Source organism: Tympanuchus pallidicinctus, unplaced genomic scaffold, assembly GCF_026119805.1.
Source record: "Tympanuchus pallidicinctus isolate F22 unplaced genomic scaffold, pur_lepc_1.0 scaffold17, whole genome shotgun sequence".
NCBI classification, from domain to species: Eukaryota; Metazoa; Chordata; class Aves; order Galliformes; family Phasianidae; genus Tympanuchus; species Tympanuchus pallidicinctus.
Window position 1 is genome coordinate 13992000 of NW_026294690.1, and position 21481 is coordinate 14013480.

General features: G+C 46.7%; 1 protein-coding gene across 24 annotated transcripts in view; it reads right to left on the minus strand.

The window, feature by feature from the left end:
* MAGI1 (membrane associated guanylate kinase, WW and PDZ domain containing 1) overlaps nt 1-21481 on the minus strand; it is a 290518-nt gene extending 269037 nt beyond the window's left edge. For 14 of the 24 annotated variants that reach the window (XM_052678832.1, XM_052678843.1, XM_052678828.1 and 11 more), the window contains exon 1: nt 20773-21480. In XM_052678832.1, coding sequence (XP_052534792.1) covers nt 20773-21061 — 289 coding nt within the window. In that variant the 5' untranslated portion in view covers nt 21062-21480. Of the gene's footprint in view, nt 1-20772 lie in introns of all 24 variants that reach the window. The other 10 variants (XM_052678839.1, XM_052678838.1, XM_052678837.1 and 7 more) reach the window with 2 other exon arrangements.

Below are 21481 nucleotides of genomic sequence, written 5' to 3' on the forward strand. Positions count from 1 at the left end.
AAGCAGAGAGTTGGAGGAGTATGATAATAAGGAAGGAGGCTACAGAGAGCTTCAGAAGTGGTGACATTCCAGATGCTATGATAGGGGATTCTCAGCCATCACACAGAGCAGCTGCAGGACCCTGTGTGATCTGTTTCGTCGTGAGCACAGCAGATGCACAAGTCTTGCACACATTCAAGGACAGCCCTTGGAAGGCGGATCCACGTGGGATCTGTGACCACAGCAATCTCTGGAGCAGGGAAACCCCTTCGGGCTGAAAGAAGCCCAAGGCCAGGCATGCTCAGGAATCAATAAAGCTGAAGTTTCACTGGAAACATCCAGGAGGTGCTCAGCAGCTTTTGCAAAAGATCAGGACACTTATTTGTGTCCTTCATTTGTTATTAATTTCCAAAGGCATTTTGAAGACGTTTGAAATTCAACTTCATCCAGAAAACTTTCTGGCCCAGATCTGATATTAGCAAGCACTTCACCAGCAAATCCAAGGGTATTTGTTCACAAGCTCCCTAGAAAGAAGACAGCAAGCCACAACCACCATTCCAGGCTGCTGCCTTTGTGAGCAGAGATAGAAATAGTGTGGGGAGAGGGACAATCCATGCATCGCCTGACATTTTGCGGTTGTGGCCCAACCAGCCAGACGATTCCCATGAGAAAAGTCTGCAGAGAAACACTGATTGGCCAATCCTAATTAAGACAAAAATTCCCTAATGTGTGGTTGCCACATTTAGCTTAGCCAGTACAAGAGCACAACCAAAACTTGCAGGACTAAAACCAATTATGCTAGCCCAGTTTGATACATCTTAAATCTTCACTCAGAGAGTAGGTAGCCTAATACTTTCTGAATAACTTCACTCCAACAACCACGCAGCTGAGATCTGAATCGTCAATCATTGTTAAATTCCCAACTGTCTGCAGTTCTTAAAACCCAAAATAAGCACTGCCTCTTGACTTGCTCATCTGCAGGAGACAGGGGCAGCTTTTGTTGACGAGGATAAACTTAGTCAATACAAGGGTAAGGGAAGAATGGTCCAAGCATATTGAGGGCCTTCAGCTAAGATGCAGAAGTAATTCCAGCTGACAGGCATTAATATGCAAAACTCAGCCACCTCCTGTTTAATGAAGTTCTATCGAGAGCGCTGTTATTTTGCACATCTCGAAGAACTGGGTACTTCTGAGGTACTTGAAGGGTCAGAGTACCACAAATCTTTAAATGCTTAAATTACATCTGTGGCTTCTAACTCCACTTCCACGGATTTTCCGCGGTGCTTTTTCCTCTGCTTTCATCTCTGCTTGATTTTTGAGCTGTTATCATATTGCTGTAACAAAAAGATTAACTTTCACATTAACCGCAAGTAAATACTTTCGACAGCTCAAAATCAGTGAATCTGAGGCACAAGCCATCCTAGCTCAGCCAGCCGGGTAGATGGTAAAGTAATTCTGTCTCAGCAACAAGAGGTTTTAATCAGGTACCTTCAACTTTTGTCCATCAGATTTAGATTTGTCCAGAAATGCAAGACAGACTTGGTTTCCCCCTCCCCCTCTTTGCAGAGCCAAAAAGCACAGAAAGTCTGAAAATTAAAACCTGCTGCTTTATTCTTCAACATGGTACAGAATGTAGCAAAAGGACAAACATCTCTTTGCTTTCCCCTCCTCATCAAGCTGAATTTAAAAAAAATCCAACAAAAAACAGGAATGTAGTTGCAACTCAGCCTGTATCTCCGAAAGCCAAACAATTATGCCACAAAAGGGGTATTTTGTTCACTCAGAAAAAAATCAGCTAATGAAAAACTATGTTGGTGGTTGAATCCGTTTCCTTTAGGAGGAGCTGGCTGTAATCTCAGTGGGACTTGTGGTTTCGGCTATTCATACTCTCATAGCAGTTTCTGTTTTTTCTCAAAGCAATGTAACCCAGCAACGCAGAAAAAGCTGTGATTAACTTCTTCTGAGATACAAGATGTCACAGCAATGCGAGTTGCCTCTTCACTGCAGAGAATCATAAATCTCAATTGCTCTGTCTTTATTGCAGAGCCATCTCGCAGCCCAGACACAGTCTAAAAGGAAGTTTCAGTCACTGGTATTTTCTCTTCTAGCCCAGCACAAGCTGACTGTAACGCTCAGACCGGAGCTCATCCTTCAGAGCTGCATTTCTTGGAGCTTAATCCATAGCTTCCTCACAACCGCAAGAGCTTTAAAAATAACAAGCATTGTATGAGCGGACAAAGCCCAGTGAATAGCTATCAATTGTCTACAAACAGAAAACCTGCCTTTTATTTGGATGCAAATGTCCCTGTGCAGTTGAATGAAACTGGAAGGGAATGTCTGCACGTGGAAATCTTAAATAAACTGTATACTCTTAAAAATAATGCACTAAAAGCTGGCGTCAACCCTAATAAATTCAGAAAGATCTAAGAGAATTATAAGGTTAAAGTAAAAGAAAAAAAAACCTCTTTCCCCACTCTGATGATCCACACAGCGCAAAGCATGCAAATAGAAGTGAACTTTCTGAGGCTCAGCCAGGCAGAACACTGAAACCCGGTGCACAGGGAGACCATGAGATCCCAGCGCCCACCCAGCGACGCAGCAGACGACCCTTCCAAGTGCTGAGGGCAGCCAGCATCTCCAGGCCAGGGCAGCTGAGCCAATTTTAACACTAACTCGTGGCAGCACGACAAATGCTGGAGCTTCTGTGAGAGCAGCAGCCGGCCACGTGCTGCAGCGGGACTGCAGCCCCACGTTCCTCCGTGGCCAAGCTCTGCACCCTGCTCTGGGACAGAGAGCAGCCAGGCATTCCACTAGCAAACATTCCAATGCAGTCACTTCTGTATGCGCTGCGAGGTTTATTTAAAAAAAAAAAAAAAAAAGGCAGGTTCTATGATCTGCTCTGTACAATCAAATTGGCCTTTCGGCTCTCCCATTAGTACCAGATCCCCAAGCCAGAGATGAACTCTGAGCGACACAAAGAAGCCTCACTTCCAGATCAGGGCAGCTCCCTGACAACGCGTTTACGTGGCGTCTCTTCACGTCTCTTGGGTAATTTTTTCCCTCTTGCTGCAGTTCTAACTCAAGGTTTCCAAACTGCTGTCCAGCAGCAGATATTTATTGCTGCTCTGTCCTACAGTGTCATTTCCCAAGCATCCAGGTGCTGCAGAAAGAAGAAAGATGCCGTTCCCTGCCATCAAGAGCTACGAACCATCTCCAGAAAACCTGGTGAAGGTTAAGCAGATGGGCACAAGATGAAAGCAAAGCAATCCGAAGAGCGAAAAGTGCAACTTCAGTATTTTGCAATGTTCAACACTTTTTAATTTTAAAAGAAAATAAAAAAAGAGAGAGAAGACAAACATCTCACAACCCAAGTAACAATGAAGAAAAATCTCTCCTTTCAGGATTAAAATGCACCCCCACGGTGGGTCTGCTTCCCAACCAGGACTTGCAATATTGGTGCCTGCAACTCTTCACATTTACCCTCTCCCTCTGCTTCCCTGCACAGCAAGCAAGCCTGCTCCTGGTGAAAAGATGCCAACTGAGCAGAAACAACAAACTCAAAGCATGCAGCTCCAAAGAGCCCTATGACATGTGGGAACGGCAGGTCTTTCTCCATCTGTGCTGCCCTGTTTGGGAAGCAATCCTTCAGGAGCCAGTTAGCAGCTCCTAATGACTAGTTTTGTTTCTTATAATCTTCCACAACGAACTAGAGGGCGGCTGAGGTTACCACTGTGGTAATAATCAAATATAAGGGGATTAGAATCATTAAAAGCTAATCAGAGTAGAATTATATATTTTTAATTAGCAGCTGCTGTGTGGTTTAAGCACTAGAATCCCCTAGCTGCTTGCTGGTAAATGCAACCAACCAAATGCTATTTGAAGTGCAAAAAACATACTTTTACATGGAAAATATATTAAGGAAATAAAAAAATTGCTTTAAAAATAATAGACGTTGTAAAATCTCATTATAGATTGCTCTTTTTGCTTTCAGCATTGGAAAGATTCTTTTTTTAAGCCCATAAATTCTAGTTTTTAATCTTAGACTGAATGCAGGCCAAATATATAAAGGGAATTGTTTACAATACATTGAGCTTATTGTTTCTTCAAACCACAAAGTAGTTACCCGTAAATCCTCCAGCATTTGGTATAAACACACAGTGTTTGTCTACTCGTCATAAGTCCAGAAAAGGACATATTTCTGCAGAGCCTGAAGAGGTACTGCATGAATAACAGCATGAATAAAACTTGTCATCTGGATTTTCTTGTAACAACACACTTTCATCCACGATTCCCAAGTACAGAAACAGATCTCTGTGGTTTCTATAACCACTCCTGTTCATACTGCTGTATTTTTAAGTTATTCTTTAGTTGCATTTTAGCGGAGAAATTTTCTACACTATTGCAGAGAGGCTCTGCCAGGCGCCCTCCCCAAAGATTTGGCTTTGTTTAAATCTGAAGCCAACCCAACAGCCCGTCATCTGCAGCAAAGCTTTTTTTTGTTGCAGGGCGTTCAGCTCAGCTAAGGAGGCTGATCACAACAGGCAGATGCTTGCCAACAAGAGCTGCTCTCTTAGCACCTAAATCTGGCAGAAGCCTACTGAAAAACCCCAAAGAGCAAAGCAGCTGGTCTTGTCTTCAAACAAGTCCTTCAAGTTGCTCCCCAGCCCAACAGCCCTGTTCTATTTTGGCCCAACACAGGGCAGCAGCAGGACAAGCCCCTCATTTCCCTCAATTCTGTTAACTGGTTCTTCCCACTAATAAAAATGCCAATAAAAACAACGTGCTGCTGGGAATCTCCTGCAGACCCTTCCCACTCACCCTTACCTAAATTAGAAGTAAACTAACACAGAAGAGGGGAAGATTCACAAATAAGGACCATTAACACACCAAGGCATAGATCAGTGTGATACTGCTGAGGATCAACAAGCTCTTTGACCTCCAAATAATCTCATTTTGACTACATCACATCGACCAAAGGTGGGCATCTCCCTAAGGCGAGGCGGCTGGGCAGTGTGGTCTGGTTCCAGTACTACCTTGCGCCAATGCTGGGCCTCATCCTGCCCAAGAAAGAGGACACTTCCCAGCCTCCCAGGCCTCTCTTAGGGAGATCACGTAAAGATTCTGCTACTACAAAAGACAAATGGCCTGAGATTCGGCTATTTCTGATTGAAAAAAATGTTTTCTCTGAAACACCTGCAGCATAATGCAGTCAGCACAGTGTCTGCTAACAGAAACTGCCGTTTCAAAGAGTTTTCAAGTCCTGAATGACATCCTCTGCCAACCCTGGAGGCTTTGAGTAACTGTCGGGAAAAGCCGACTCAGAAAACCCAAGAGCCATGACCTGACTTCAGGACCAAATACTTCAGGACCTCTGCTGACTCAGACCAACACAGCCAGCCCTGGAAAAAAACTCAGCCTCCTCCTTGGTAAATCGTTGGGCCTCAGAGATGGATGCTGTCGGCAAGCCTGTCCTCATCAACACCACACAGAAGTAACACCCAAACTATTATCATAAACATGGCACTTTGAAGTCATCCATCCCTGCAGACACCCCCTGACAAGAAAAGGCGAGCAGTGGAATCAAAGGCTTCCACACAGCCGTGACATGGAGCTGCACCCAGGCAGGCAAATAACGGGAAAAATTAATTGCCTGTAGCATGACATAGCTGCACAATCCTAGAGGTATTGACTGCTTTGCAGCATCTCTCTTTCAACTCCACCCCATGCTGGGACTTTAATCTGCAGGGCTGTAATGGCTCTATCAGCAGCGTTAGAGGCGAGACTGAAAATAAACATGGGACAAGAAAAATGCAGAGCTCCTCCTCCCCACGAGGTCTGGAGGGAATTTCCTGAGTCAGGCAGACTGCTCTCTTCCTTGTTTACTTGTTACTAAGTATGAATTTTCACAGCAACGTGTGTGGTTTTCCAAGTCAAAGCCAACAAGACTCTAATGTCCTAACACTAAGCATCGCTAACCCTGTCTGGAGGGATGGGATCCTTGCTGCTTCCCTGCCGTGCTGCACACTGCACTTCCAGGTCAAATACACAAGTTCTGGGGCAAACACAGTCCACTGGGCCATGGGATGAAGGACACCAGCTCCCACAATAGCATGGAACGTGTCCAACACCTGAGATATCATGCTAGCCCCATTAAGGTGTATTTACCACCAAGTAAAGAAGGCATTGCCCCACATTCAGAGGAGCTGGAAGGGCTGTCCTTCCATGGGGCACCACTCCAGAGGCATTTTGGGGAGGAAAACTCAGCTTTTCTCCCTGTGACAGCCATGGAGCACGCAGCAGCCACCACAACAACCAACTTCTGATCTATATAAAAAATTGGCACAAAGATTTGTTTATGAAGAGCTAAAAGTTAAGTCTGATTTTAAAATAGCGCAGCCACCAGTAACGGCTCAGAGGGTCACATTCTTCTCCCATCTCAGCCTCCTTCCCTTTGGGACCTCCTCTTTTGCCCAGAAGCCTTCCCAAAATGGCCTGCAAACAGGGCAGAAACCCCCACCGAGATGGGAGGGGAGAAATCCCAGACTGAAGAACTGAAGGAAAGGAGCAGGCTCATGCAAGGATGCTCAGCAGCTCATGGAGTGCCTGCTGTTTGCTCAGAAACAACACTGCAGCAGAGGCCATGCCTGTTTGCAGCAACTTGATGTATATTAGATACTCAATTTCATGAATTTATGAAAATGTTAGGAGATGATTGCAGATTCCTGCATGCTCTCAAGTTCAGTAAGGCACTTTTTCCATTTCATGACACACAACTCTTCGTGTACCCTTGTTCACCTTCCCTAACCCCGAGCACACACGAGGAAATCCAAGACTCCAACTTTGCAAACCTCCAGCCTAAGCCAATCTTTTGTAAAACTATAAGTTAAATGCAGGAATACTTCACTCCCAAACCACAAAGGCTGTAATAAGTGTGGGCTTTAATTGGTTAGTATGGGATCTAGACAGTCAGAATCACAAGCAGGCTGATTGCTAAACGTCTGCCCCTGTCTGCAATGCGGTGTGTCTAAGAGCTAACTCAGTATGCATGGAAAGAATCAGAGAAGCATCTAAGACAAATAAAGCATTAGCCCAAACTGACACTAGTGGCACCTTATGCTCCTTCCCCCCCTCCCCCCCTCCCCCCGAAAGATTCTGGTCATGCAGGGATCTATCCCTGACCACAGGGGATGGGTTTTTACCATGCAGTACACATCCTCTGTTACATACCCCTTGATCTTGCACATAATTTAAAATCTGACTCGTTAGAGCTACTAATTTTCCAAGGGCTTGGCATATACTTAAAAATCTCATGATCTAGAATTAGAAATTAGATTCTTTGAAAAAATACATCAGTCTCAAATGACAGAAACAGCCTCTATTGAGTAACTACCGCCGGTTTTGTGGCTTCATTTATCTAACACACTCTTCACAGTTATTCACACTTATGTTCAACTTCACCTCACCGGAATTACAAAGCACACAGCAAGTTCTGTGATAACTCACGTGTAACTTCAGAACGTTTGAAGAAAAGCTCTGAATCCCATAAAACAGCTGTAGTAAACGTTAAAGCCGTGGTATTTTCACAGTTAGCAAGGATGCACTGCTAGGGTTAATGGAAGTTTTACAGTTTATTTCCTCCCTCAACTTAAAGCCATCTTGTTCCTGAGTGAAGAAACACACCAGGCAGAGCAAACAAAAGTGACAAAATTAGAAAAAAACCGCAATGAGAACTTAAGGTACACATCTTTTAAATGCAACAGCCAGCTGACCTAAATAAAAACAGCGCAGGAGAGAAAGACAAGGCAGTATCTTTGCACAGATGAGGAATTGCTGCTCTCGGCCTCTTCTCTTGAATGATGCACAGCCCTCAGTGGCAGCTCCTGCTGTGGCCAAGGCCAGGCATGGCACTGCAGCACTGGAGATGAAACGGAGCAGAACTGGAATATCTCGGCTAGCTCGGTTGCTGACCACATGCATATATTCTGTTTTTACCTGCACGACTTTGTTTTGAACTGGGCCTTGTCCCCAGGGCTCCAAAATAAAGCAGCTGCTCATACAGCACGTAAAGAGTCAGAAGTGTTGGACGTGTTGGGACAAATCCCACCAAACGTAAGGACGATGTATTGTACCAGTTAACACTGGCCTTAGAAAGACAGGCAGGAACATCTGCCTCAATTCTGCACAGAACAATGGTCTCAACTCGAATTCAGGCCCATATATGCTAAAAATCAGACCAAAACAAGATGGAAGTTGATGTGAGCAAAGCTTTTCCAGTTGTTTGCCACCATGACAAGGTGCCGACACCAGCCTGCTGAACTTATTTCACAGGCATTTACTTCTGCTTTTGGTGCATATTCTTGTCCTAAGTTGTTAAAACAAATGCACTGAGCTCGCTCCCCCCAATACAAGTAACAAGGCTTCATTAACGAAACCATAACTGCAGCGTCTTGCTGGGAAGAGACTGGAGTGCAGGGAAGAAAAATGGTTCCCAGAGTAAATAGGGCACTGTTATTAAAGAAACGGGTTAATTATCAACCACAGGCATGAGACTGTGGGAACATAACAGCAACCTGGTCCGGCACAATTTGGACAAGCAGAAATTGACTGGAACGTTTTGCAAGAAGAGAGAAGTTGGTTTTGCAACAGGTATCTGCAGGGTATTTGGGATGCTTTAATTTTATCAGCCAGGAATGCAATAGTCAGTAGGACAGGTTTAACAGCCATTCAAAAATATATTCTACATCCGGTATCAGGATTCAGAAACAGATCAGACATTTCCTCACACAACATGAAGAGCCAAAGGCATAATTTATATTATACAAAACAAAGAATGAAACACCATAAAATAAGGAACATAAAGCCTCCACACTTCTGGGCACAAACTGGCCCTGTGTGCAGCACATTGGGACAGTCTCTCAGGGAAGGTCTGTCTCACCAGCGGGTGCCAATTTCTGATGCTCTCTTCTAAAAGATGCTGTATTAGCTGCAATCTGTAACAGGAAACTCACTGAAAGGCAGTGATGCATCCTACAGCAAAGCAAGCCACAGCATTCCAGCAACCAGTTCACTTCCTGAATCAACTCCGCAGAAGAAAAACAAAGTCAAAATCCAGAAAACATGGCAAAAAATTGTAACTACCAAAAATCACTTTATCATATCAGCTCAAACTTGTCAAAAATGATGGGTTCATAGCAGATTTTAAAATATATATATTACAAAACTAGTGGGTATAATTAGAAGTTTCAGGATATGACATGCCTTCAAGAAGTAGAAAGCATCAGGATTGTCCTCAGATTGCCTCCTGACTGCTGCCAGCATCCCTCCTCAGCCATGGGGCTTCCCCAGGCAGAGCAGTGGGTGACGCCGACCTGGTGCCATGTGGGGCACAGCACCTCTGGGCCAGGAGGGATGATGGGGTCGTGCCCTCGGTGTCACAGCTCGGGTCCATCCAATGGAGCTCGGTTCATCACGGTGGTGGTCGGCTGTGCACACATAAAATTCTTTAAGAGGAAACAGCCTTTTCAATTGAGCAGTTCTGACTTTTCCAGCAGTTACTGCTAGCTCTATGGCTTTGCATACAGCACCTGCCCACATACGCTCCTTCTGGTAAAGCTTCAGCTGCACGGAAGTAATTGAAAACGTTTAAGCAAAAAATCTTTTGTCATTTTGCAAAGTGTTAACACCACTCAGAGCGCCTCGCCGTTCTAAAGGACAGCACAGCCACGTGGCTGCAGACACAGTTTTCCAGCCTGAATTACGGATTTATAACACTCAGAACAGCTCTTCCAAAAAGCCAAGACTTTGCTGCGTCCCTCCAACACTTTTCCCCATGATCCCCATTGACTTAAGCAGGGAGATAGTTGATTTTTCATGTCTAAGCTCAGGCACTGAAAAAAGTAAAATGAATCCTCATCCAATGGGAAGTTGAGGAAAGCAAACCCGAGCAGCTGCGTGTGAAAATTACATGAAGGCAAAAAACCACTAAGTGTAAGCCTCGGGACAGAGAAACATTCAGTCAAGTGCACAAATGCCTTCCACGTGTTCTGGATGGAAAGAAACTGAATTTTTTAAGACCAACATGGAAACTGCTTTAAGCAATTTGTCATTTTCAATAGAGCTTCTGCAGCAAAAGAGAGATGTAGACAAGTTAAACAAGTTCCTACTAGAGCAGCTGCATGCGATGCTTCAGCTCCTGCTTTCCGTCTTCTCAGAAAAGAAATATTTATAATTTTGCCATTCAGGAAGACTTTGAAACATCGCTGCCATTTGATTTTACTTGTTAGGAGCAAATGCAGAGTTGAGAGCAGAGGAAAGCACTCCAAACACCATCCTGTATTTTTTTACACTTCGGTGCAGGCACCTTGGTGAGCAGGTGTCAACACATCAATTCCCATTCATCTAAGAATGAGGAACCTGGAAATATTCCCTGCAAGCATTACAACTTTAAACCTCACCTGAAGCTTTGAAGTACATGAAACACAATCAAAAGGAGAGCTCAGTTTTAGAGCATCCAGGTGCTCAGCTTGACCTTGGTTCTTATGGCAAAAAATCCTCCAAAGGCAATCCACTGCAATGTGCAACAGTGCTGAGGCCTTTCCTGCATTGGGGATTTGGGAGAATCAGACACACAATGAACGTTCCCCACTACTTGTGCTGCTTGTTCTGACTGCTACTGGCATTCAGCAGCGGTCAGAAGGCTCTGCAGAGCCTCTGGGAGAGGAGCAGGCTCAGCACAGCATTAAGGTGCCCAGGAAGATGTTTGACATCTCCTAAAAATCAGAGCAACAGGAGCAGAACAGCAAGTACACGAACGCCCACAGCGTGGCTGTTGCCTGTTACAGTGAATTGTGCCTCCATCTGCAATCAATACACCACTTGTCATTTAAGTACGTAAGGTGGCTAAAAAAGTCCCTAAATTTTTAAGGGAATGCTTTAAAGCTTCCTATGAGAGCACTGCACCAGACCTGAAGGGAGGAAGGATCTGCAGGCAGCAAAATGCTGGGCTTTTTTCAGAAAATAACTGGTGGATTTCTGCATCCAGCATCTCTGGAAAAAGGCTCAAAGCAGAATGCAGATGTAACCTTCCCTGCCCAGACAACGCAGTGTGGAAAATACTTGTATTTGCAGTCAGGGGCAAGATCCCATCATCAGGGCAGCTGCCACAACAGCAGATGTACCCAACAAAAGCAACGTGAAACGTGGTGAATGAAGCAAACCCTAAGCTTTGAACATCAGTGAGCTCTCAAAGATCATGACAACTTTTAAGCAAACAGCAGTTTGCACACTGGTTCAGACAAGCCTCAGCACCAATTAGAGCACCTTTTACAGACAGACAAACAGAAGAAACCCTCTATGATGTACTTACTGTACTAGCACACACTTAAATTTAAGCCCTCTCATTTTCACTGCGGCTTTTCTCCTCTGTAACAGCTTCAGCAAATCCAAATTCACGTACTCACTGCTTACCACTCCATGATGCAACCAAGCTATCCTATCCCAGCTCAGTACTACACAAAGGCTGCCTTAGCTCCTGGAAAACCTGATACATGTTCAACTCGTAACTGGAAAACTGGGAGCAGAAAACAGAACTAAATGGAAAAACCACCTTGGATAGTCCCCAGGTCATCTCTTTGGCAGATAAAAATCTCAGCTTTGCAATATTTGGCCAGCACACAATCTGGTATCACTTCGAGACTTCACAGCCCGTCTTCCCATCTCTCCTGTCCCATAACCAGGCAGAGACAGCTCTGTGGGTGAATGCACTGCCAGCACAACAGCCTCCAACTCCACCAGGCTTGAAATACTGCTGTAATTCACCCACGTCTTCATTTCTGCCACTCTCCCAAAACCAATCACCATCAGTTAAAGTGTAATTTTCACCAGCCTTTGGAATGAGGGAGCTCAACCAACTTCATTGCCTTTTAAGGGCCAGAGGGCTGCCAGCAGGGTGGAACCAGACACCTTCCTCAGATAACTTGGAGCAGTGCTCCAGTTTCCCTTCCCAAAATGACTCATGGGAAACAAGGCAGCAGCCATCCCATAGCACCAGGCGAGACAACAGGGTCCTGCTACTGAGGGCTCATGAACACACATACCCCATGTTCCTGCAAGGACTTCTTCAGGCATCACTAACTCACCCTCACCAAGGGAACAGCGTGGAGCAGAACATGAATGTTTTTACCACATTCGGATGCTGCTTGTGCATCCCACAAGAAGGGAACGGGGATAGGAATTGTTTGGGGCCATTGCAATGGTGGTTTTACACCTTTTCAGCTTTCAAATAGCTGTTCTGCCACAATGTTTTGCCATTTACTGTGAATTTTACAGCATTGGCTGTTTGACAGCCTGAGCTGCTGGTGTCATGGGATAAGTTTCCACTAAAAAAAAAAAAGAGAGAGACAGAAAAGATCCCAGAACTTCTTACCGAAGCAGCATTTGACAATAAGAATGCTACAGTGCAAAAAAGTTAGGATATCTATATAAACACACACAGGTCACATGTCCAAGGAGCCTCACCCAGGAATTCTAACTATTTTGATAGGTGATGCACAGTGTTTTCACAGGCTCCTCCTGTTTGGCTGGGTGCAGACAGAAAACTTTCCCCTACACATAACCCTTGGACCAGCACAGCCCTGCTGTCCTCAGTGCCCTGCCTGGGTTTTCCTGCTGTGCCTCCTGCAGCAGGCAGCTATGGGGCTGAGCAGCTGCTCCTTGCAAACACAGCCTCCAGCCATGGGAAGGATTGATGCAGGCTGTGCTTCAAGTTCAGACCAAAAGACCTCCATGTGAATTTGGGTCAGTGATCGATACTCTCAGCCAGCATTTCTTCATTTGAAAGTGGAAGAAAAAAAAAAAAAAGGGAGAGGGGAAGGAATCCAGCTATGGTAAATGTAGGACAGTATTCTTCAGTACAGGTCTCCATTTGGAAGCAGTCTGGTTTAATAGCAACAGGTTGCAGGGGACAGGAGGAACTCACAGAACATACAGACTATGCACAGGTTGACAGACCCCTGCACACCTCTGCTATTTGCACATAAAACTAAGACACAGAAATTGCTGACGTATGGGCAGAAGATAATTTAATTAAAAAGGAAGTTAAAAGAAACAGCAAACCCCCCGAAAAACAAGTTGTGATTTGCTTTGAACATAACCCCTACGGAGTGCCCCATTGCTCACCCAGCAGAGCTAGACTGCTCAATGCAGTCACACTGCTGTCATTCCTCTACAACCACAGATAGTGCAAATTAAGACGATATTCTATATTAGTCACTTCATTGTTTAAGGAAAAATGCATACCAGAGACAGAGAAGGACTCGACTCTTTGTTGTGCATTAAATCAGCCCCTCTCTTGCCCGAAGGATAAGAGAGAACAATGCTGGAGCAGCACTGCAGTCTGCCAGAGCCCTGCAGCTCCAACACTGCACAGGGGATGCCCAGTGGGGGAACAACTACATCCCCAAACACAGTCAGAGCACAGCTTTTCCCTGTGCCCACCGGCCATCAGCCAGCCTAGGGCACGCCGTGCCACGTGGCCCCAGCTGTCCCCATGCAGGCTGTCCTCCAGCAGCAGCCCGGGGCAGCACAAGCTATTTCAGGCACTGCATCCTCACGGGGATCCCACAGCAATGCTGCATCCCAGATTCTACATTGATGCAGGCATTTAGGGTGAGCAGAACAAAATGATTTTTGCCCAGACTGCCCTGGGAGAGAGGTCTGTAATCAGCTGGAAACATGTTCCTCCAGTCCTGCAGAAAGCTTTCATGCCTCTGCATTTAAGGGACACGCTGCTGCACAGCAGGTCCTCTCCTGATGCCCATCTCCCATTTAGAGGCAGGAGAGCTGCAGTACTGGTAACAAATTGGGAAGGGAGCAGGGAAATCTCTCCTGAGCCCAACACTTGGGCATCCCTCCCTGCTGAGCAGTCCTCTGCCTCTCTCCCGCCATGCCCAGCTTCCACTAAACCACCAGAGAACTGTTCCTCTGGCAGTCCAACCCCCACAGGATCCTCCTGCATCCCTACATCGCTACCTGGGAGCCGCATGTACATCTTTGGAAATGGATGACTCCATCTGTTCCTTACATACTCCTCACTATTTTCAGGAAAGATCCTCTCACAGTTACTCTGAAGCCCGGGTTCTTTTCTTACCTTTCCAGTTTAGCCTGTTTGAAGGTTGCTTACCCATCTATTGCTTATGCATCACCCTCAAAATAAAGAAAAACAAATCAAGGCACCTGTGTCTGTCATCAGTTAGGGCTAATATCCGCTCTGCGTAGGATCCTCACCGCAGCAATAAGAGGAGCTGAACATGAAAGGTTTTTTTGAAAGCACACAATATCTGCACAGCTTTGTTTGTGTTGAAGGAGTGGTTGGATTTTAGGCAGCCTCTTTTTCAAAGGCTTTTTGTTAATAACTAAGTGAAAAACCCCAGAGCTGAGGTTTTCCCCTTCAAGAAAAAAAGACACTGTGATTTAAGGATATGAAGAAAGAAAAGTCTGGTCTCTTCCCAACCTAATTGTAATGAGGCACTGATTTTCCAAAATTACAGATGTATGGTCCAAGGCAATGGACTCTTTCAACAAGGATTAGCAAACCATGGAAAGCCGATGCCTTATTCAAATGCATTGCAACTGTGAGTGCATCTGCTCCCTTTGCAAGTCAGCCTTCCTTGTTTGTTTGCTTTGGGGGTTTTGTTGTTTCATTCACAAAGGCAGGAGGACACCTTGTGCTATTTACACACCGTGTACCAAGCAGTGTTGTTTAGCCTCACGAGGACACTCAATGCAAACAGTAAAAACGTTTGTTTGTTTAAGTTATGATACAAATCTTCTGCAATACAAAAACAGGAACTGTTCTCAACAGAAAACCAACTCTGCAAAAATGTAACCAAAACATCAGGACCTGAAGAAAAAACTGCTTTGCTTCCGAAAGGTACACTAGGGGCAATCAGAAATATATACATAGGTTTAAAGCATATTATTAACACAGAGCAGTTCAGCACAAACCATGCCAAAGGCAGAACCAGGAATTAGCAGAGAATGGTGCCATCATTCCAGCCTGCGGCAGCTCTGGAAACCATTGGAAATGTCAGGGGACGAAGGATGGATGGAATGCCTGACCTTTGGAAAGTGAAGAGGGGATGTGGACAAAAGCATCCCAGCTCCCCTGAACCACACCACTCTGATGGGGCCGGGAGGGATGGTGGCCCACCTGTCTGGTCCAGAAGGAAGAGACATGAAAAAAATATATACAATAATAGTAATAATAAATTCAAGCCTGCCAGCATATCAGCCTGGGGTAAAGACTGCCAAGACGCTTTGGAACTAGGCAGCCTCTGACACAGCTCTCCATCAGATCAGCAGAAAACAAACTGGCCAACAACCCAGGCTGAGGTTTGTTTCCCAACACCGGCTCCTTGCAGAGCACCCCACACTTAATGCACGGCATGCATTTCACGTGTGGCTCTCGAGATGGAGCAGAAAGCTTCAGTGTTCTTCAGGAGCTGCTCCTGCCCTCCTGGCAGTGCTGTTGCTCAGCGCTCAGCTGCTGCTGCTGTCCCACAGGCAATGCCTCCAGTGATGCTCATCCGACTTGAGGAGGATGGTGCATCCCTGTGTCTTTGGTGCAGAAAGGTCACCAATACAATCCTGTATATGAGTTAGAAATATATTCTGCAGAAACATGGATCCAGAGGGTCGGGATTTTGCTGCTCCAGGAGCTGGTACCCAGAGCAGGAGGGAGCGCACACTGATCCCAGTGAGGATCTGGCACCCAGCTCACTTACACTGAGCTCTTCATACTGCTTCCATAAATGCATGGCACTTGTGCAAGCAGAACCATCGCCCCGTGCTTTTCATCAGGAGATGTAAGGTCACTTGCAGACTACAAAGATCAAAAACCTGCAGGCCTCGATTTATGAGCTCCAATCAAAGTGGGGGAACACGAAGGGGGAAAAAGAAGAGCTGAAAGAACTACCAACCACTAAGCAATGTACAGAATGATCTTGGTCTTTTTTTTAAAGAAAAAAAGAAACATCAATATAGGTCCTAAGGCTGCTACCCTTGCCCACAGCTCAGACATTGCTAATTCAATAGGAAATGCCTTTGAGGCAGCAGCATCTCCTCAGCTTCCTTCAAACTGAGCAATGCTGAAACAGAAAAAACCAGGGACTCGTTGGCCCAAATGATGGCTCTGAGCTGCACGAAAGGTTGTCACAGCTCTGTGCAGCTGCTGCAGGTCAGTGTGTCCCCATGCATGCAGCCACTGCAGGAGTAAGGGGGACTTTTCTTGGGCAGCAAAGAAATAAATACAGCAATGGTCAGAAGGTTCACGAAGGATCCTGAACCAGGACAAGATGACAATCCCAAGGACAGCAATACAATGAGCTATAGATGGTTTGATTTTCAAACCCGTTAAGAGGTTAAATTGAAGTTTCTAACAAGACACACAGAAGTTGAACCTTAAGTATCACAACGGCAGCTCAGTAATTCACTTGTGCAGAAGTTGTGACTGTCGTAAAAAATAAGCTGAAACAACACATGGGATGGTGTTAACATCTTATTTTGCAACACTGCTGAAATACTGCTCATAATGAGACTTTAATTGTGACTTAATTGCGCTGCGATCTGACCGTCCATAAAGAGGGAGCCTGGAGTCCCATCACAATGAGTGGAAAGATGAACCTCATTGTGAAAAACATAATCCCATTTCACACCATTAAAAGGATCGTATTAATTCCGACTCAGGGACGTGGCACTGAATCACCACCTAAGGCAGGATGGCTGTGCTCTGCCATAGCAGCACCAGCTTCTGCACCCTGACAAGGAGATGGCCATACAGTCAGCACAGCAATGGCCAGACGGCCATCCAGCAGCAGCATTCCAGCAAGCAGGCAGACCTCTTCCTGACAGTGAAGGCAGTACCACTTTAAAGAGAGAAGATTAATGGTTTGCAACAAAATGTATGAGAAGCGATGCGAAAGAGAGAATCTGTCCTCTTTTATTTTACGTCTCGGTAGTGACTGGCCCTGCCTGATGCTTATCCCAGAGGGGCAGTGTTGAAAACAGACCTTACCAATCTAAAATGCACCAACATCTCCGCACTTGGCATGTCAGAGCTTTCACTCTGAATCCACTTAGGTCCTCAAAGCTCTTCTCTCACAAACCATCTCCAGGAAGAAAAAGCCCAACCTCTGCCCACACCAGCTTTTTGGAAGAAGCTGTTTTTATTCACTTTGGTGGGAATAACTGATCTCAATGCTTTGCTGCTATGGCAAATGCCAACCTGACACTGGAAGTGTTCACTCACCAAACCGTGCCTGAGGATTTACCTCAGGGCCAAGTTAATGTTTGAAAAGAAATGAAGGGAGCTCATAACACAGGGTAAACAGCCAGCAGTTCCATCTGGGGTCACGCCTGCTCCTACTCACCCTGAACGTGGCTGACATAAAGCCACAGCTCCTCCCAATTGTGGGACCAGCCCAGCTCCAAAGCACTGCTGAAATCATGAATCGCATCGACCTGATGGAAACACCTCACTGTTTCATGGCCATTGGTTATGTAGGGGCTCAGGATCCTGAGAGAGACTTTTTGCAGGACCAAAGAGTTGAACAAAGGACTGAAAAAGCAATTTAAAAATAAGCATATGGGAACATGAGCTCTGGCAGATCTCCTGCCCCGGCGCCTGGCACAGGCAGCAGCTGGCACAGGGCACCAACCAGAGTACAAAAACAAAAGGCCACAGCCCAAAACCTCTATAAATGCACCCCTCCCTCTCAGGGGGAGAAAAAAAACCCATACATCTCGCCTTAAAGGAAACGCCATGCGACAGATCTGAAGATCCAGCCTTCATTCTTCCCTCGTGAAGATGGCACGATGAACGTCTGCTGCGTTGGGCCGCACCGCCATACCCCCACACAGGGGGCCCACTTTAGCACCCTGACACTTATTTCTGATTTCTCCAATCAAGCTGTTCTGAAAACCATGAATTATATTCAAGGAAACTTCAGCGTTAGCAATACAGCCAAGAAACGGCTGTGTTACAGCAATGCAAGTTTCACGCAAGAATGCGCCACCACCGCTCCTATAATCCTGTCTATTCATTCTTTGCTCTCAGACTAAGTAATAATAAAACAGCATTTATTAACTGCACAGAAGTTCATTGCCAATTCCATCAGCATGAAGGCACAGATGTAAGATGAAAACAATCATAAAAGCATAACGGAGCTTTCTTTCACACCTCTGCCAGCCCTGAAAGACACACGGCAGCAGATTCTCCCTTTCTCTTCCCCAAAACAACCAACTATAGTGGTATCTTTTTCCCCTCAAACATAATACCAAAAAAGGACACAAAGTTTTTTTTCCCTTTTTCTTCCCCATAAAAGTTCTCTAGTTCCTCACTCTCCTTCTCAGGGTAAGCAAAGGACCAAGAAATCCCACACCAGCAATATGAAATACTGCTATTCCAATTAAGCAAATTCATAAACGTTCCCCATTTTTGTACTTTGTGGGAACCTACTCAAACTTACAGCTCACAAAAGAAAAAGAAAATATTGCATGTGGACCTGCAAGTCTATAAACCTCAGTTTAATGACACAACACGTGCACAGCTTATTTGACCTTTGTTTCACATCCCAGTCCCTAATTGTCCACTAACTGCAAGGTCAGAACACCTATTTTCTCTGTTCGTGCTCACAGATGACTGACTCATTTATAGTAAATTTCCTGTTTTTCCAGCCTTGTAAATGTCATATGAAATAGACCAGGCAGTAAAACGTATACATTTCCAGGCCAAGATCACCCTAGCACTGCAGCACCAGCGGACCGGGCTCCACGCACTGGGAAAAGGAGGAGAATCAGAGTTTGATGTGTGCTTGCATCCTCATCTTCACATTCTTTTGCTTTCTGCTCCAGTGCCACATGCTTCCTGTTGCATGACAGCTGCCATCCCTGCAGTGAGCTTTTTAATCAGCAGAGAAGTAATGTATTTTAATTAAAACTCTCCTTTCCTACGCATGGAATCCTGACCCATGAGGGAGCTCCCTGCTCAGCGCAGAGCAGAGCGCAGAAGCCAACAATCATTGAGAGGCACACGGAGCTGTTTCCAAACCACAAAAAAAGAAGGAAAAAAAAAAAAAAAGATCAACAAAACCATATATTTCTATTCTACATTTCATTCTAACACAGCATTCAAAAAGCAATCATCATCACCATCATAGCCAGGCTTGGCTCTCCCCTCTGGGTATGGATGATGCAAGGCTCAAGTGCCTGCCCCATCTCCAGGCTCAGCTTTGAACTCTTTTCTCCCCAGCTCCAGGTAATCCCAACCAGCACTCTACAAACTGGTTGTCTGCCTCCTGTTTCGACCGTCCTGGAGCCGAGATGTGTTTATTTACCATCAAATTCTGTCGTTTCTGGTATATTTCAAATACAAGTTTCTATTTAGACTAGTGACTGTTTCCAAAATAACCAAAAGTTTAATCACCAGTTGCTTGCTGGGAAGGACTCACACACCTTCCTTCACCCACTGACCACACTGCAACATGGCAGGCTGTATTTTAACACCTACTACAACAACTGATACACCAAAATCTGCCACATTTCCCCATACTTCAGCCTCCTGCCTGCCACCCAGTCTGGGCAGCCCGCACCGACCGCTCTGTTCCTCAGCAGCAGGGAGAGCAGGCATTAAAGACATCTGGGTTTGGTGGAGTTTGGCACTGTTTGCTGGAATACCTCTACAGTTTCAAAGTTCATTAAAGTTGGAAAAGACCTCTAAGATCATCCTGTCCAATCATCCACCAATATTACCCATTAAAGCATGTCCTTAAGTACCACATTTGCCCTTAAACACCTCCAGTGACTTCACCACTCCCCAGGCGGTCTGTTCCAAATGTTACTGTAACTACACATAGGGAACCTGTTCCAAATGACTGATGAATGGCTGTGCTTCCGTGCACCTCCACCCACCACACATCCCCAAACTTCTCGATGTGCCCGGACCACATGAAACTTTCTCCTAACGACTCTCCCTATGGAACCTGCCCTTCCTTCCTGCCTCCCTCCCTCCCAGCTGTGTCATCGCAGGTGTCCATCTGTCGTCCCACCCATCCCATAGCAGCAGCACGGGCAGTTTCCTGGCACTGAATTCCAGTCCTGCCCTGGAAACTGCAAATTGGTTGCCATGCTTGTGACATTGACCTGTTGTATCACTGCTTTGTGTATGTGGATACAAAGTGTTTTTTTTCTAAAGGTCTCCTGCTGTTCCTGTCCCAGCCCAGCTCAGAGCTATACCTGTGCGTGCCCCCACTTAAGGGACAGCAGCCCCACGCCAGCCTTCACCCATCAACGAGCAGCCCTAGGGGATGGCTGGCAGCACTCCCCCTCCCCCAGCTGACAGTTCCACGCAGACACGGAGCACACGCTTACTTTTGGCCAAGTCTCCATCCATCATCGCTGCAGGGAGCGATGCGGGGCTGCGGGAGGGGTGAACCCACCACCCCGTGCCCCTACACCAGGTGCCGGCCCCGGCCTCAGGGCGCGGGGAAGCCAATCTCACGCAATCGCTTAACGCAAGCTGGGAACGTGTGAGAAGGGCTCGGGACAACGCGCCCCAACGCAGGGATGCAGGCGTCCGGCCGCACGCTTGCACGTGGCAAAGGTGAGCACGCGGGCGTGCACAAGCGTGACACGGGCAGCAACTTCGCTGCTCGCACAGCCTGCGCTGCCCGAAGGGGAAACGTTCACCTTTCCCTTCCGCACCTTCCCCACTCGCGGACACCCCCCGGCCCCTCGCACCTTGTTTGACCGCTTTCACCACGATGGGCTCCTTGCAGCTCCGGATCACCTCCAGCACGTCGTAGCGCGGCAGCCCGGACACGCGCACCCCCTGCACCTCCAGCAGCAGCTCCCCCTCACTCAGCGCCTGCTCGCCGCCTCCCGCCGCCACCGCTCCCGCGTAGGGGAACTCGCCGTGCTCCGCGCCGCCCAGCAGGACGAAGCCCAGCTGCCCGCCGGGCCCGCGGCTCAGCGCGCACTGCCGCACCCGGCTGGCCCAGTGGTTCTTCTTCTGGACGACCCGCGACATGGTGCTGCGCGGCTCTCCGCGCCCGCGGCGGCGCGTTAAGCAGGTGCGCAGGGGCTCCGACCCGCCGCTTCATAGACCGCTCCGCGCCGCCCGCTCACAGCCATCACCGCCGGCGCCGCGCCCGCATGGCTCCGCGCCCGCGGAAGGGACTTCCAAAAAATAAAAAAAATAAAAATAAAAACTGAAAGAAAGAAAGAAAGAAAAGTAAAAATTTAAAAAGTGCTCAGTAAGCAAATCCGGCTCCTTCTCGCCCTCCCTGTCTCCACCGCCGCGGGGCCGCTTTGTTTTCTCTCCTTCCTCCTCCGCTCTCTCTCTCTCCGCGGGCGCGGACGCGGCGCCTTTAAGGCGCTACAAAGCCCCGCTTGTTTTGTTTCACTTCGCTCCGTCCCGCTCCGCCGCGCTCCGCACCTCCGGCGCAGG